Source organism: Seriola lalandi, unplaced genomic scaffold (assembly GCF_002814215.2).
Source record: "Seriola lalandi dorsalis isolate HSWRI2012SDOR001 ecotype SW California unplaced genomic scaffold, Sedor1 jcf7180002054933, whole genome shotgun sequence".
Lineage (NCBI taxonomy): Eukaryota > Metazoa > Chordata > Actinopteri > Carangiformes > Carangidae > Seriola > Seriola lalandi.
The window spans coordinates 3,874,730-3,892,357 of NW_019525485.1; the positions used below are offsets into that span (position 1 = coordinate 3,874,730).

The following is a 17,628-nucleotide window of genomic DNA, read 5'->3' on the forward strand; positions in this document are numbered from 1 at the left end:
ACACACAAATAAAATCAGGTCACTACTGATGACCAGGTGAAAAACACTGAAGGCTCACAAGATAAATTCAGTATCATGTACTTTTTCACTGTTTCTCTTCTATCACAGAAACACCATTTTTCACTAATACTGTGTTTACACATGTTATTCACTAAAACTACTAGCAAAGGCATGTATAATTACTTATAAATATTTTAGTCAGTTGATGGATAATGAAGTTGAAGTTTATAGTGAAACATATTTACAGGAATTTTTTAGGTTTATTAAAATGGAGGCAATTAGAAGAAACTAATGATTCCTGAAGTTTATGCTAATTTTACCAGTATATACGTGTTTACCAATACATGCTCCTCGCTGCTGCTGGCTTGGTCAAATATTGCATTCTTCTTGCTCTGTTTGAAAGTCTTTGACTTTCTGTTTCCTGTATGTATGCAGCTGAAGCTCTGGCCTCTGAGGACAGCATCCACATCGTTCCCTTTCAGTTTGACCTCATTCAGCTGCTCCCCAAGTGTCAGCAGGTCGAACTCTTCTTCCTCACATTCAGCACAGGTACTGTTCTCATGCTGTTCATCTTTCATAATGTTCTCATTCTGTTGATCTGTCATATTGTTCTCATACTGTTATCTGTCATACTGTTCTCATGCAGTCATCTTTCATACTGTTCTCATGCTGTTCATCTATCATACTGTTTTCATACAGTTATCTGTTATTCTTTTCTCATACTGTTCATCTATCATACTGTTTTCATACAGTCATCTGTCATACTGTTCTCATACTGTTCGTCTGTCATACTGTTCTTATACAGTCATTTTTCATACTGTTCTCATACAGTTATCTGTCATTATGTTCTCATACATTCATCTCTCATGCTGTCCCTGTACTGTTTATCTGTCATGCTGTTCTCATACAATCATCTGTCATGCTGTTCTCATACAATCATCTGTCATACTGTTCTCATACATTCATCTCTCATGCTGTCCTCGTACTGTTTATCTGTCCTACTGTTCTCATACAGTCATCTGTCATACTGTTCTCATACAGTTATCTGTCATACTGTTCTCATACAGTTATCTGTCATACTGTTCTCATACAGTCATCTGTCATACTGTTCTCATACATTCATCTCTCATGCTGTCCCCGTACTGTTCATCTATCAGACTATTCTCATACAGTCTTCAGTCCTGTGTCTTCTCTTTGTTGTCCTGTCCTTTGACCTTGTTTTTCTGTGTCTTCTGCTTGTTGTCCTCAGTGCTGGAGAATGAGGAGCAGGTTCACAGCTCCACCTGTCTGCCCAACGAGCTCCTGCTCAGCCTCTTCCACAGCAGCCTGGAGCACGAGCTCAGTGACAAAGAGATCCCATTAGCTGACAGTGACCACGTCGCTTTCATGCACCACATCTTAGAGCGAGAAAGAGATGGCCACATGGCTCCTTTCTCCTTACCTGTTATTAAAGGTCAGTGTCTCAACTCGTCTCACTGTTAACAGACCTACCAGGTGTGATGTCAGATATCTTGTGGTGTCCATTTTATCAGACACAAATAGAGGCTCCTGATGAGTCTTTGTTTCCTCTTATCTGTTTTGTGTGTTGTCAGAGGAGTGTGTGAAGCCTCCAGACAGACAGGACACAATGACGTCATTCCACACCACTGGCAGCAGCAAGGAGGTGATGGGATCTACCAGCACTTTACAGGTAATCCGCAAACTTGATGTATGTGAGTGTTAAACCATAGTTGAAAGTCATTGATTTTATATAAATATTAAATACAGTGCTATGTCAGTACTTCGTATATCAATATATATTCATACCGTATATATGTTATATTGCAGTAGGCAGCCAGCCCCACCTGGCATCAGATTTGTACCATCTGCTCTATATTTCTTTTGTTGTTGTCCCCCTCGGGGCTCTTGACACTGGGCGAGTGGGGATCCCCCACATAGAGACCTCCAGCCAAGAGCAACTAAAACACCACCGACTTTAAATTGTACAATGGTCTGTCTTTACATCTTCATATTGGCCTATTTACAACGTCTCCCTCCTACAGATCTGGACTTACTGTAAAGATCTGAATTAAAATGAGGTTCATAGTAAAGAGGAAGGTTGAAGGTTCAGCGCTGTGGTTATCATTAGAATATTAACAGAGCCTTTCTCAGATGCAGAATTATGTTAATCTTGAGCTACATGTTTATTTGTTTCTCTCTTAATGAGTGTTTACCACTGCATTGATAAACATGTTACCTGTCTGTGGCAGAGCTTCAGTAATGCAGACCTGGTGGATGAAGAGCCCCTGCTGGTGGAGAGCAGCTGCTCTATGCCACAGTGGAGATGCTATGCCAAGTACATCAGCGCCCAGCAGATCCTCCTTACCTTCCTCCCTGCTTCTTTTACAGGTACACCTTCAGTGTCAGTGTAACATGGTTGTCTGGGTCCGAACCACATTCTCATAATGCGAAGAAGTTAAATGTGGGTACTGTATTTGTTTCGCAGATGTTCTGATGCTGATGGCGGCAGGGCTGGAGACAGAACCTCACAGTAGCATCAGCAGGCAGGAAGATGACACTCTAACCCCCAGCATCAAGTCTCAGGCTGACACCCTGTCTGGCTCCACCAGTGGGCTGGAGAAATCTGAATCTAGCCTCAGTTTGGCCAGTAAATTGCCAAGGAGCTCCAGCAGCGGACATTTCACCACCAGGTCCCCTGTAGTCTCACCTCAGTCTGAGTGCCAGACATGGCCCGCTGACTCACTGGTTCTGGAACAGGACAGCTGGGACAGCAGGGTTTCAGAGACAGAGATTGGGACCCCCGGCTCAGGTCAGTCTAATGATCATGTCCAGGGCTTTAGTCAAAACCACCTTGGTGTGGTCCAGTCCAAAATGGGCTAAGGCAGTGGCGCTGGCAGGGCTATGTTTCATAGTCAGACAAGAATCACCTGTCCACTTGTACGCTACCTTTAGGATTCCCACACACGCATATATGTGAGATTTGTGTTTTTTAGTGATAAAGTTAAGACACGTCACCACAATAAAACTCTGATTAGCCTGCCACAAAAAACAACAGCAGCTAAATAACACAACATATACACACAAACGCATACACACACACACACACACACACACACACACACACACACACATACACACACACACACACACACAGAGGCAGCAGAGAAGCTCCTCCTGACAGACCATCACACAAGGTGATGCTCCTTTAACTTGTGTTGCAGATGAAGCAATGTCCTGCTGATCCAGGAACATGTGAAAAGCTTCTACATTATAAAGTCATGAGGTCGTTATAAAGACCAGCTCCACATGTGATAAAAAATAGCAGAGGAGCAGAAGGACCTTCTGGTGTGAACAGCCAGTCTACTGTTGGTTCAACGCAGAGTCAGACTGGTCAATGGTCTCTGTTGTCATGACAACATGTCAATGTCAACAGTTTCATTGTGAATCCAGCTGTGTTAAAATACTGTATATGTGAGCACAGAGAGGAGGAGAGAAGAGAACAGATAAAATGCTAAAAGCTGAAATGGTGCTGTTGCTATGTATTTACATGTATTTCATACATGTAGGGTTTAATGAAAATCTTGTTTTTAATTTTTCCAGAGTTGGGAGAAAAAGAGGGAGTCCAGTTCTCTGAACCACAGAAGACAGATTTCCACATCAGCTTTGGCAGGCAGGTTTCCCAGCACAGCACCAGTGACAGCAGCCAGTTAAAGTGTCCAGTTTATGTCTACAACTGCTCTCTGGAGCACCTGAAGGAGCAACTGGTTCACCCCAACTCCAGCCGCCAGCCCAGGGACATCTTCAGGTACTGAGTTCATGGGACAAAGACACAGACAGTCCAAACTAAGACAACAGGCGCCCATGTGAAAAAGACTGGTTACACCATAGTTAGTGTTCTTCATCCGTTTCCCATTTTCTCTCTCCTGCTACTTCAACTGCTTCATCATACAAATTCAAGCCAGCAACACAGTTCAGCTTCTGCTTTTCCAGAAGTAGCAATCCCACAGATAGTCTTCTGGTCGTGTGACTCTGTATGGCGTCACACAGTAGAATTATTACCAGACTATGCTGCTATGCTATGCAACACTGTCACCTGTAGCAGTATCACACGACAGCACATTGTCTTTGATGTAGACACACAGGGGATTCTGTCCTCTCTGTTGTCTGGCAGATGAACCTGCTATGATGATCGAGTTAAACAGACGACAGGCTAATTCCTGGTTTATACTGATGGTAAATGGAAGAAAAGGAATTAATCTTCTCATTTTATTTATAAAGTTTGAAATATTTTAAATTTCTAATTTTGGAATTTAATTTAAACTGCAAATTTATATTCGTCTTTAAAAGACAGAACAAAGACACAGACAATATTATTGTGTTGCAAATGTATTTGTTTTATAATTTGTATAATGTTTAATAATGCACCATTTAAATGCACAGTTTAATTAATTGTTTTATCTTTATAAAATATATAACTAAGTATTTAACTGGGTAAGACTTCAGGCTTGTTGCTGTGTTTTTAACAGATTCAGGGATCATTTATTCAGAAGGTGATGAAGTCAATTTGCTCTGTTTATCATACTTCAGTCAGTAGAGCTGTGCAGGTGATTGTGTTGCAGCACCGTCAGTTTTTCCTTTTTAATCAATTTGCAGACATGTCTAAGACTCTCTTTTCACTTTGTCATTGTGGTGTACTGAGTGTACACTGATGAAATTAAATTAAAGGATTTAGCATCAGGCTGCAACATAATAATATGTGAAAAAGTGAACCACTCTCATACTTTCCAAATGAGATCTTCGTAACAGTGCCTGTTTGTCCCCGCCTCTGTCTCTGTCAGGTCACTGTCTCAGGACCGCAGTAGTCCGTCCCCGTGGACCGACCTCCTGGCTCAGCCTCACAAACACAAGGAGCTGGCCAACTACTGCAGCCTGCTGCAGGAGCATTACCACCAGAGCTATGTCAAAGGTGACCCCCTCCTCACCTCCACACACCAACATACACCTGCTAAGGAGTTATTAATAACTGTTTTCTTGAGAAAATGAAAAAGTAAACATTCAAAGTGTTTATCTGTAAGTGTATTTCTCTGCTGGTGCTGTATCCTGTCCAGTAATTACACAGTGATTACTTTATTAAAACCTGTAAAAAGAAAATGGGTCATCTGCTGGGAGCTCTCTGATGTGCTGACGTCTTTACGTCACTAGAGGGAAATCACAGGAAGGTATAGTAACTGTACACATTTAAAAACGTAAAAAAAAAAGAAAATAAAAGAGACTTCATATATATATATATATATATATATATATACACACACAGTATCACTAATGAACACACAGTATCTGTGATGAACAGCTTCTAAATTTTGATTCTGTCTGTCGGTTCATGGTTGAAGCATTTTACCACTTTTTGCAACAATCATTTCATTGGTGTGGTAATTTCAATTTCAATACGAGCATCAGTTCCCTGACTGAATAGTAATAAAACTTTATGCTGCATATTTCAAAGACAAACATTAAGAACAAAGCAGCAAGGATTTTTAAATAGACAAGAAATCAGAGATATTTACATAAGAGGGATGACTGTTGGTCTGTTGGTCCACTGATCTCTTCAGATGTTCATGTTCATGTTCCCCTGAGGATGACCTGTAATAATTTGCTGATCCTCTGACTCTGACTGCAAAACAGATGAGGTTCCCTTCAGCCTGCTGTACTTTCTGTTTAGTGCTAACAGGCTAAACCAACATGGTGAATATGGTAAACGTTATACCTGTGAAGCATCAACTTGTTAGCATCATCACTATAAGTATGTTAGCATTAGTTTTAGCTCAAGTACAGAGTTGCTAGCGTGGCTGTAAACTCTCATTCTTGTCAAGAAAGTCTTAGTCATTTCTTAAAACATCTGCTCACTTTAGTTCTTTACAACTGTCACTCAAGGAGGAGGAAATGGATTATTCTTTTTTTGGAGACTATTTTCAGATGCGGATGAATCCACATGTGTGTTTAGTGAAGCCACATTCAGTTTTAATGAGTATTTGGGGCATTAGGACAACATATCTGAGACTTCAGTAAAAATAAACCACAGTGTGTGTTGATGGTGATGAAGGAACATGTGACCCAGTGACAGTGAGAGTCACTGATGTTCAGTCGCTGTGTTTTAATGGTTTTGGAAACAATGAAGCTTAGAGGAAGAACATACATCAGACTGATACATGTTACAGCTTTATTCTCAACAGTCTGAGTCTATGAAACACGTAGTGCATCAGAAAAACACATAAATATACATGTGTTGGCTCCAGGTTGACTGTAATTCAGTGAGCTGCACTGTTTCTCTTTTCTAAGACACAGCTGTACGTTAAGCGTGTTCTTTTAAAACACAGATGAGTCCGTGGATCTGAGCATTAGTTACTGATTGGCTCCCTGTGCTCCACAGGTGTGTACCGCAGCCTGCAGCAGTCCTGCAGCATCAGCTCCCAGGACGTCCTGATGGCTATGGACTACTGTGAAGAGTCCCTACAGGAGATTGACATCACCTCTTTCCTGCAGACCCTCTGTGGACACATCAGGGTCTTCAGGGATCATGGGGAGGCTCCAGGATGGGGAGCAAATCCAAAACCTTCAAGGAGTCCTGCCACTTTCATCATCGGAGAGGTTGAAGAGGACCGGCCAGGTGACAGGGTTGCAGTGGCCTCCATGTCCAGGTAAGACCGAGGAGTCATCAGGGTCAGATAAAGTGATCCTGAACCTTGTGTGAAACTGAATGAGGAATGTTTATTCAACATGAGCAGCATTAAACATTCAGTGTTTATTACAAACATTAAAGTGTATATTCAATAGAATGAATATCTGCCTATAAAATGCAGGATCATTGTTGCTCTTGTCCACATTGAAAACAAACATTGACAGTGCAGCTGAAACTGTGTAATCCTCAACTAATGACATTAACAGAAGCTAACTGGAATCACGAGTTATCCGACCTGGAGTCAGTCAGTGAAACCAGTTTTGAGGTTGTGGGTCAGAGACACTTTGTGCTCTATTTTGCTTCATGGTCTGAAGCATGTGATGTGTCCATATCTTTATTGCTATTTTAATGGTGGAAAAAACAGTCTCTGCTCCAGGCACATCGTTCAAAAGGGTTGTACTTAGTCTCTTAATTATTCATGGGAGTGTTTTGGGCGTAACATCCAATAAACCAATCACAGTGCCATCTTCCATTCCCTTTGAAAGCCAGGCACCTGCACCTTGGCATATCGCTATTATAATGGGGTTAGATTCTATTTGCGGTCAGTTGATCACATATTGTGACCCCACATCAAGTTTATCAAGGTTCCAGAATCATTTCAGGGTGTCTGTCCACCTGCTGAAGCTCAGGAGAAGTTGCTGATGCAGCTGGACAATGACCCCATCCATCAAAGAAAATCCACCATCTGAAGTGGTCCAGTCAGAGCCCAGACCCTAATCCGGTAGAGATACTGTGGACTGAGCTCGAAGAGCCAGACATCCTGAGAATTTGTCTGACTGAAGCAGCTCTATCAGAAGAATGGTCGAAACTTCCTTCTGTCATAGTCAATGACGCGCCGACAGCAAGTTTGCATAGCTCGTAGTTTTTTGCAATATATTTGTATATATTAGTATATTTCTTGTTGATCTATGTTTTTTATTCTACGTCGTTGTTTCGTCTGACAAAGGAGAAGATAATGTACACAAAGGAAGAACTCCTGGCTTTAAAGTTTACCAGATATGGAGTTAAACATCACATACCGGCTGAGCTGAAGAAGCTACATTATAACGTGGATACAGAGTAGGGGCTAAGCTAAAGGCTAGGAGATGGAGATATAAGCCTTTTCTACCTTCGATCCTCATGGGAAATGTCAACTGGCTAACAAGTGTGATGAACTGGAGGCACTTGTGAAGAACCAGCGAGCATATTGTGAGTGTAGTCTCATGAGTTTCACGGAGACCTGGTTAAACGACAACCCTCCTGACCGTTGTGTGGATTTACAGGCTTCACTGCAGTACAAGTGGACAGAGACACCAGAGCAAGTGTGAAGAATAAAGGTGGAGGACTGGTTCTGCTTGTGAACAATAGATGGTGCAACCCCGGTCACATCACAGTGAAGGAGAAGATCTGCTGTTGGGATATAGAACTGTTGGCAGCTGGTCTTAGACCGTACTATGTACCGAAGGAGTTCTCGCACATCGTCGCCATTGTTGTTTACATTCAACCACGAGCAGAGCCTACAGTCGTGTGTGACGTCATCCACGAGACTGTTGCGAAAGTACAGACCCAGCACCCTGATGCATTCATTGCAATATCGGGGGATTTTAACCATGTCACTCTCACCTCTCACCTGACTGGCTTCACTCAGTATGTTGACTGTCCCACAAGGGAAAATAAGACACATGCAAATGTCAAGGAGGCCTGGACTGCTTCAGCTCTACCACCACTTGGCAGATCAGATCATAAACTGTTTTTGTTGTTATTATTATTATTATTATTATTATTATTATTATTATCAATATCAACAATGAGCTAATGGACACATGAATTATTAAAGTGTCTATCTATCTATCTATCTATCTGAACATTGAGCAGCTCTGATCAGCAGCTACCTGAAGAGCTGGTTTCAGACCAGTTCAACCAAATCCAAATCCAAGCTTCACTGACTTTCCACCAAAGCTGTGAAGTTTTAATGACAAAAAATATTATGATCCCTCATTTGTCAAGTATCTCTAATAAAATGAAAGCGAGCTGTGAATATTTTGTGAATGTGGACTATTCTAACATATTCAGATTTGCATAGGAATGCACACAATGAACTGACTGATCTTGACTTTATGTGATGTAAAATCATCTAAATATACCTTGATGGTTGACGGGTATTTGTTTCTGATAAATAAAACATCAGTGATGTTTGTTGCTTTTGACTCAATTAATAGAATTATCCTTCAGCTTTAAAGCTGCAATGACCAATATGTTTATGTGAGCAATGGGTGAAATGACCATGTGTGATATGCCAAGGGTCACACATGGTGATGAACACTCACTGTACCCACCTTGCTTAGCAGCCAACAGAACAGGCTGGCAACTAAACAGTCTGATCAGATCAGTTTTTTGTTTACAACATGGCAGCATTTTGATGGCAGTCTCAGTCTGATGGCTGATTTCTCTCCACACAGTGACTAACATCACAGTGAAGGCTGTGAATTTACTGAAGTCTACAGGCAGCAATCATTTCTCAGTTTCAGAGAGCTAACACAATTATTTATGTTGTGATATTTGTTGCAGTAGTATTGACATGGAGGATTCCAGCGAAGCTGAGTCTAGAGGGAAGTCCTCTGCTCCCACATCTCCTCTGACCCTGGATGAATCCAGGACAGCCAAGATCCCAGAGTTCCCTCTGACTCTGCTCCAGACACAGCCGAAGTGTGAAGTGTATCCAGACCTGCACAGAATCATACAGGTAGCGTTTGCAGTCGTTCACCATCCTAATGTCACATTGTGATTTCATTATAGACTCAGTAATTAATGAGTACATGATTTATTTTCCACCATGTGAAACTGACATTTAAGTGAATCATTTCACAGGATAAATTCATGGAGATCGTGTCTCACTATTTCAAAACTGTGCCCTCCAACCCACACTACTTCTTCTACTGCCCCCCGTCATCCAAGAGAGAGGTAAGATGACAAACTGCTTTTATCCAGACTGACTTTGCTGTGCTCATAATTCTCATTATTACTCATGATGAAGTTGAGTCAAAGATGGTCAACATTGGCTTGGCTCATTCTCAAACCTCAAAGATGAATGAATTATGTGTGAGGGTAAAGACCAATTAGAATCATATCAGCTGTCGGATGGAGGGTGAAGCCACTCTCACAGCCCACATAAGTGCTGCTGTTGATTGGCCTGGATTAACCTTTGACCTGTGGCTTGTCTCCACAGGAGGACTCGGAGGACGATGAGATAGAAAGAAGACCCAGTGAGGAGCTGGTGTCAGAAGCTGAGCCGGCCACAGAGGACGGTGAGCATCATTCAAATCATTACAATTCACTTTTTCCCTCATCATATAAACAGGTGTGAGTCCAATCAGCTGAGTTTACCACAGGTCAACTCCAGTCAAGGTGTAGAAACATCTCAGAGATGAGCTAGAAAAATGGTGGAACCTGAGCTAAATTTACAGTCATAATAAAATGTGTGAATACTTATGTCAATGTGATATTTCAGTTTTAAATTTTTTAATACATTTGGAAAAATATTTCTAAAATCCTGTTTTCACTTTGTCATTGTGGACTGAGTGAAGACTGATGAGGGGAAAATTAGTTTAAATGATGTTAGCATAAAAACAGTGAAGGGTCTGAAGACTTCCTGAATGAGCTGTAAATTAAAACCAATCAAACACAGAAATATAGTGATTATTTGTATTTGCTTTATATGGATACATTTACAAACATTTGTTAAATTGAAATTATATAGTCTGTTTTTTAATAACTGAATGAATTGTTTTTCATTGTGACATGATTTTTCTGTGCCACATAAAAATAAAGTGTGTGTGTGTGTGTGTGTGCGTGTGTGCGTTTGTGTGCGTGCGTGTGTGCGTGTGTGTGTGTGTGTGTGTGTGTGTGTGTGTGTGTGTGCAGAACATATGTCAGGTTGCTGTGTCATGACGGAGAGCGACACAGACTTGGTGGTAGAGTATGAGGAGTATGCAGGCCCCAGCTCCCACGGAGAGGGTGAAGACCAGTCCCTGTCCGACTCAAACACTGTCAACCAGGACCAGGACTCCTTCAGCATCCTGGAGGGAGACTCCCTGCTGGACCCTGAGGGGCAACAGCTGGACATGCCCCCGCTGTTTGTTCATGTCACATGTTCGGTCAATATGAAAAGCTGCCACGGCTCTATGCCCATACAGACTCTGCCTACCTGCCTCGGTGAGTACAGCCCTGGTTACTCACCTTGTTAAATCACATTTGATCTCTGGGTCCCTTCTCTATTTAAAAGGCCTTCATTTTTTACACCATTCTAAAGTGATAGTCTTGATTCATTCATCATAACAGCATTTGTTTTCTCAGCTGCATCTTGATTCTGTATTATTTCATTGAAAAGTTGAGACATTGTTGTTGCAGTTCTCACTCCAGGTGTGTAATTGCAGGGGAGATCATATCCTGTCTGGAGAATGCGGAGGCCCTGCAGTCTGTGGATTTGAATGAGCTCTCAGTCACTTTAGATATTTTTGTCCTGACATTACCTCTGGAGATCGAAGTCATGGCTGATTTCCATCACAACAGGTGAGTCACAACATAGTGAGAGAGGATTATAGACGTGTGAATTCTAGTTTTTAATATTGATTCAGAAGCCTGTGATCAGATCACAGCATGAAAGTGATTCTCATCATTAAAGTTAAAAAATGTGTTGAATGCATTTCCTTTATTGCAGAACCTGAAACACTGGAACAGATCATTTGTTTAATATTTATGAACCTGTATTGTTTACGTCCAGTCTTCTTCTTCTTCCTCGTATTTATCAGATCATTGTTTATTGGTATCAATCAGTGGAATATTAATCCATCAGTCTATCAACAGAAAAATAATATTCTTTGTTCATTGATTAATTGTTTCGGTCAGAAATGTTAGTAATTCTACTCCAATGTGAGTAGTTGTTGTTTTACTGTCTTTATATCGTCTTATTATCTATCATCTCCATAATGCCATTTTATCGGTTTTACTGTTTTTGCTTGTGTGTGTTTCTATACGGTATCTGCTCCCTCTAATTGTCCTTACTTATATTAAATCATGTTGTTTGTCCTCCCTCTGTAACTCTACCTTATTTCAGCCCTGCTTTTGACAATCATTGCTTTTGATTTGTTGCTCAAAGCACTTTGTAAACGGTGTTTTTAAAGGTGCTAGTGTTACGGGTCCCAAGACTAGTACCACAGTAACAAAAGGAATAAGGTTCGATGCCTTTCAGCTCCTGAAAAACAGATGAAATGTCCGGAGAAATTAAGACATGAACCAAACATTTTTCTTCCCAAGTTTTCTCTGATTTATTACAATTTAGTCGAAAACATAAAATATTCATTCCTGAACGCTCCCTAGTGCAATAGTTTTTTGCATTGTTTCTTTAAATGTGCATTAATATGGTTTCTCTTGCTTTCTGACTCTTTCACACACTTTGTCAGTTTCAAAACACTTTAAACCAAATGAACATTATTTGTTCAAGTGCATCACTTTAGCATGTATGCTGTTCCATAACTACCATAACATAGAGCAAATAAAATAAAACACATAAGCTACAACTTTAATGTACAATTAATTAACTGAGCAGCGTGTAGTATGTTAACATACTTTCACTTTAAAATACTCTTTGTAATTTAAATGCCTGATAGATGACTGTTCTCATCCAAAACATTCAACACTTCACATAGGGAATGTTAATGAACTTAAAATACAGTATAAGTCTGATTCAATCTCTCAACACTAAGAAGTTACTCTTTAAACTTTAACCAAGTCATGAAATGGGAATATTCACAGGTCTTATAAACATCATATCAACAGAAATAACACTATTCAAAATATCCGTCAGGTGTTCAGGGCCCTAGCATAAAAAATTTACACCGTACAATGTACACACATCTCATACTATGCCCCTTTCATAGCACAGCATTTTCTAACAGTGACGTCATGCACAGCTCTGCACTTGCGCTCTTTTAAACTCTATATTAAACACTTCATTATGTCAACAACCTCGTCACACTCGTGCTACGTTAAGTTTAACTTTAGGAGACACTTGTTTTTTTGTAATTTTCGCAGTGTACTGACCTGAAAAACAGATGAAATGTCCAGAGAAATGAAGACATGAACCAAACGTTTCTCTTCCCAAGTTTTCTCTGAGGGGAGGGGGGGAGCGTCCCTCACCTCAGTGACCTGGGTGCAACATCACCTGAGCATAATTGGTTCCGCACTTCTATCTTCCGATAAACATACATTTTCTCCTAGCTTTGTCTCCTAACAATTGTAAAATTAAACTATTTTGGGTCTCAAACTCAGTACTGAAATGTTTGTGTTATTACAATTAGCAAAACATTAATTAATATGATAGCATCTAAACAATACTTTCAAAAATGCATACATTAAGTCATCAACTATTTTTGAGTATACCACACTAGGTAAATAACGTTATTATTATTACTGTACAGCAGAATAAACTGAAGATTTCAGCTTATTCTGTTTGATGAATGTACGCCTCAGACCTAGTTGTCTTTTGATTTGAGATGATGATACAAGTAGAGGTGGGTAATTAACTGAATTCTGACGTGTAGAACGTCTCACCAACTTCATCTTGCTCATGTCGTTTCATTCAGTTAAAACTTTCTCTAATGCTGCGTTCATGAACTGTCCCCTCAAAAATACTACCTCATGTTCAGTCACCTGACACTGCCCTGTTCAACTAACGTTAGTCCATGTTCACTCAAAGTAAAGCTGTGATGTGGATGACACAAACACCGAGCCTCAACCTGAGCAGCTTCTACCTGTCAATTGGACTCATTTTGGTTTCAATGAAGAGGACACCGAACAAAAAAAAGTCAAATGTAGACACAGCAAAAATCAATCTCACTGACCAAAGGTAACACCACCACTTCATTAAATCACTTGGACACAATCACACTGCTGAATATGAATAGAGCATGGCTCAAAAAAAGAGAGGGAGAGATGAGCACCTAAGTCAGGGGTGTGAAACTCAATCACAGAGGGGGCCAAAATTAAGAGCTGGGTCCTAGTTGAGGGCCAAACAGCGTCAATATTTATTGAAAAACACACTTAAATTGACCATGTTTTTCATGTATTACAACAACATGTTTTATGTGAACATAATCTGCTGTGACACCGGACTTCTTTTCAACTCTTCTACCTTCTGGAGCTTCTGCTGTTTGTCCAGATCCTTGCACTTGTCATGATGTTTGGTTTCATAGTGTCGTCTTATGTTATATTCTTTAATTATGGCCACATGATCTCCGCACACAAGACAAACAGGTTTACCTTTTATGTTAGTGAACAGATACTCTGCCTCCCACCTGTCTTGAAAGCCCCTTTTGTTAGAGTCCACCTTCGTTTGGCCATTTCTTTTGGGGGCGAGCTTAAATTTGACTCGAAGTGACTGGATGAGTATGTCAATAAAGAGGGGGAGGGGGAGCTAGCGCTTGCATGCCTTGATTGCTGTGCCAACATGCCAGCTATTGCAGTGCAATATGGGATTTGTAGTATCAGTGGTATGAGTGCTATATACCAGCAGGGAAGTTCTGATCCACATATGAACTTGTGGTCCAGATACAATTTTACGGTCCTTGAGTTTGACATGTATGACTTAAGTGAGATCATGAGAGTTTGAAATAATCATGACATTGATTTGAAGTCATGTCACCCAGTTCTAATACTGTAAATGTTCTCCTTAGAATAAGTGTCAGTGATGAAGCATGAAGTGTCAGTGTCACGTCAGAGCTCCTGATTGTGTGCAGGTACACTTCAGAGAGCAGTGTGTCCCTGAACCGCTCACCGGGACAGCCGTCGTCCTACCGCTCTGATGAGGAGCTGATGGCGGTGTTGGACAGTCTGAGGGGAGCTGGTGTTAATGGGTGAGTTTGTTCTACAGGATGAAACTCTGCTCTGCTTTCTCTTATTGACTTTGATTCTGTCAACAACAGAGGTTGTTTTTCTTCCATCAGGGTCTCTGGTGATCCTTTATCCAAACTCCCAGTTCCTCACAAGTTAGCGATCCTGGCCACGATGGATGAGGTGAGTCTGTCAGTGTGAGCTAACAAAACAGCAACACAACAAATAAGAAATACAACTTCAGAGGAGACACAGTATATCATGTACTCCTTGTCAGTCTGGGCCTTCACATACTTCATAAGTACAAATAAGAACACGTCATGTTGAGTTTACGTTTTTTATTGAAAAGAGTGATGAATTCTACCTTTAACACTTCACAGTAACATTCTCCCACTGTGGATGCTTACAAGCTCAAACTATAAGTGAATATTCTAGATATTTCTTACTCTTAATGATTCTTCAGTCATTTTCTAAAAAATCTGCTGACTGTAGTTCTTAACAGATGTTACTCAAACAGTAGGACATTTTTGCGGGACTATTTTCAGAGGCAGATGAAACCACATTTGGTGCTGTAGTGATTTGGGGCAGCAGGATGATGTATATGTCAAAATAAACTACAGTGTATACAGTGTGTTCATGGTGATGAAAGAACTTGAGTGAGACTCACTGATATGCTTTAATAGTGAGAGAGTGAGAGGAGTGAGAGACATCAGGCTGTGATACACACACAGAACCTGTTAGTAGGAGACACTCACTGTTGGTTTGAATCTGTACGTGTGATTTGTTGAAAATAACAAAAATACAGAATGTCATCAGACTGTAGATCTGCTTGTGTACAAAGGAGAGAAATCTGACTGTCAGGACCTCCAGAAGCCTAATGGTTAAAACACAACATATATTGAGTGTGTGTGTAGTACTGGGGACCTCTCTCTGCTCCTGTCCTTCTGCGTAACCGATATTTAATGAGCAAGTTTATGTTCTCAATGCGAACACTCTCTTACATCTGAGCATTTGAGAGTTTCTTTCACACCATCTTCAGACAGTGTGTGTCAAACTTTACAGTCAAAGCCCCTCTGTTGGTAAGACAAAAACCACCAGGATGTTTTTCACTCTGTCAAACACTGTAAGGATATTATAAACAGGAGGAGCTGATAGAAAAGCTTCAGTCTTTTAGTCCTGTTGATATTGGGAGGAGTTGGCTTACTCTTCACATCAGTATTTATGCTGTTACTGTCGACACACAGCAGTGATAAGTGTGTATGTGTGTGTTGTAGATCCGCTGGCTGCTGGAGGATGAGATTGTCTCTGCTCTGCGTCACTCTCGAGTCATCAGCTCGGCCACACTGCAGAAAGTAGCAGAGCATGTTTTACGCTCCAGTGGTCGACTGCACTGTCACTGTGAAGATGTCCCACTGCAGTTTGTCTTCGGGCCAGACCAGTCTCTGGAGAAATTTAAAGAGGCAAGGACACACACACACAGACACACAGACACTCAGTCGGTTCTTATCCATACTTTCAATGGGCTTTATTTCTGATTTCCCCAATTCATATGAACTACACTATACTCAAAAGTTTTATAGGGAACAGTTCATCATCACAGTATAACACCAAGTCAGTTAAACTTTAGCTGACACTAGGCTGAAACCAGCTGACACTAGACTGAAACCAGCTGACACTAGACTGAAACCAGCTGATACTAGACTGAAACCAGCTGACACTAGACTGAAACCAGCTGACACTAGACTGAAACCAGCTGACACTAGGCTGAAACCAACTGATACTAGACTGAAACCAGCTAACACTAGACTGTAACCAGCTGATACTAGACTGAAACCAGCTGATACTAGACTGAAACCCACTGATACTAGACTGAAACCCACTGATACTAGACTGAAACTAGCTAACACTAGACTGAAACCAGCTGATACTAGACTGAAACTAGCTGATACTAGACTGAAACCCACTGATACTAGACTGAAACCAGCTGACACTAATCTGAAACTGGCTGATACTAGTCTGAAACCGGCTGACACTACACTGAAACCAGCTGACACTAGACTTAAACCAGCTGACACTAGGCTGAAACCAACTGATACTAGACTGAAACCAGCTGATACTAGACTGAAACTAGCTAACACTAGACTGAAACCAGCTGATACTAGACTGAAACCAGCTGACACTAGGCTGAAACCAACTGATACTAGACTGAAACTAGTTGATACTAGACTGAAACCAGCTGTCACTAATCTGAAACTGGCTGATACTAGTCTGAAACCGGCTGACACTAAATTGAAACCAGCTGATACTAGACTGAAACTAGCTAACACTCGACTGAAACCAGCAGACCCTAGACTGAAACCAGCTGACACTAGACTGAAACCAGCTGACACTAGGCTGAAACCAGCTGACACTAGGCTGAAACCAACTGATACTAGACTGAAACTAGCTGATACTAGACTGAAACTAGCTGCTACTAGACTGAAACCAGCTGCTACTAGACTGAAACTAGCTGATACTAGTCTGAAACCAGCTGACACTAGACTGAAACAAGCTGACACTAGGCTGAAACCCACTGATACTAGACTGAAACCAGCTGACACCAAACTGAAACCAGCTGGCACTAGACTGAAACCAGCTGATATCAGATAACACCAGCTGACACTAGACTGAATGATATCACAGCACAAAGATGTCAGTAGTTTACAGTGGTTCCTCAACAGTTTTCAACTATTCTTCAATTTCATACATTTACCATACACAGTCTCTTGTTTCTTTCAGTGTGAAGTTGTCAATATTTCCTGCACAGATTTTCCACATTAAAAGCCTTCCAGATGCTTAAAGAACATGATAATCTGCAATTTGGTACAGGGTTTTGGGGACATGGTTTTTATGATGTCTTTTATCATAAAAGACTTAAATATCAATAAATATGAATAAGCGGTAGAAAATGAATGAATGAATATAAATACATATTCTTCCATTCTGAACCAAACATCTTGTTTTAAAAGGTTGAAGTTGCATTCCTG

The 17,628-nt window shown here is 40.8% G+C and overlaps 1 protein-coding gene across 1 annotated transcript in view; it reads left to right on the plus strand.

Annotated features, from left to right (window-relative positions):
• Positions 1 to 17,628, plus strand: part of szt2 (SZT2 subunit of KICSTOR complex) — a 113,997-nt gene that overhangs the window by 28,131 nt on the left and 68,238 nt on the right. The window contains exons 22-36 of the mRNA XM_087170198.1: positions 1,250 to 1,453; positions 1,593 to 1,690; positions 2,250 to 2,388; positions 2,486 to 2,809; positions 3,601 to 3,805; positions 4,839 to 4,966; positions 6,428 to 6,695; positions 9,287 to 9,458; positions 9,584 to 9,676; positions 9,942 to 10,020; positions 10,637 to 10,927; positions 11,149 to 11,284; positions 14,509 to 14,625; positions 14,716 to 14,785; positions 15,877 to 16,062. Of these exons, the coding sequence (XP_087026324.1) occupies positions 1,250 to 1,453; positions 1,593 to 1,690; positions 2,250 to 2,388; positions 2,486 to 2,809; positions 3,601 to 3,805; positions 4,839 to 4,966; positions 6,428 to 6,695; positions 9,287 to 9,458; positions 9,584 to 9,676; positions 9,942 to 10,020; positions 10,637 to 10,927; positions 11,149 to 11,284; positions 14,509 to 14,625; positions 14,716 to 14,785; positions 15,877 to 16,062 (2,510 nt within the window). The remainder of the gene's footprint in view (positions 1 to 1,249; positions 1,454 to 1,592; positions 1,691 to 2,249; positions 2,389 to 2,485; positions 2,810 to 3,600; positions 3,806 to 4,838; positions 4,967 to 6,427; positions 6,696 to 9,286; positions 9,459 to 9,583; positions 9,677 to 9,941; positions 10,021 to 10,636; positions 10,928 to 11,148; positions 11,285 to 14,508; positions 14,626 to 14,715; positions 14,786 to 15,876; positions 16,063 to 17,628) is intronic.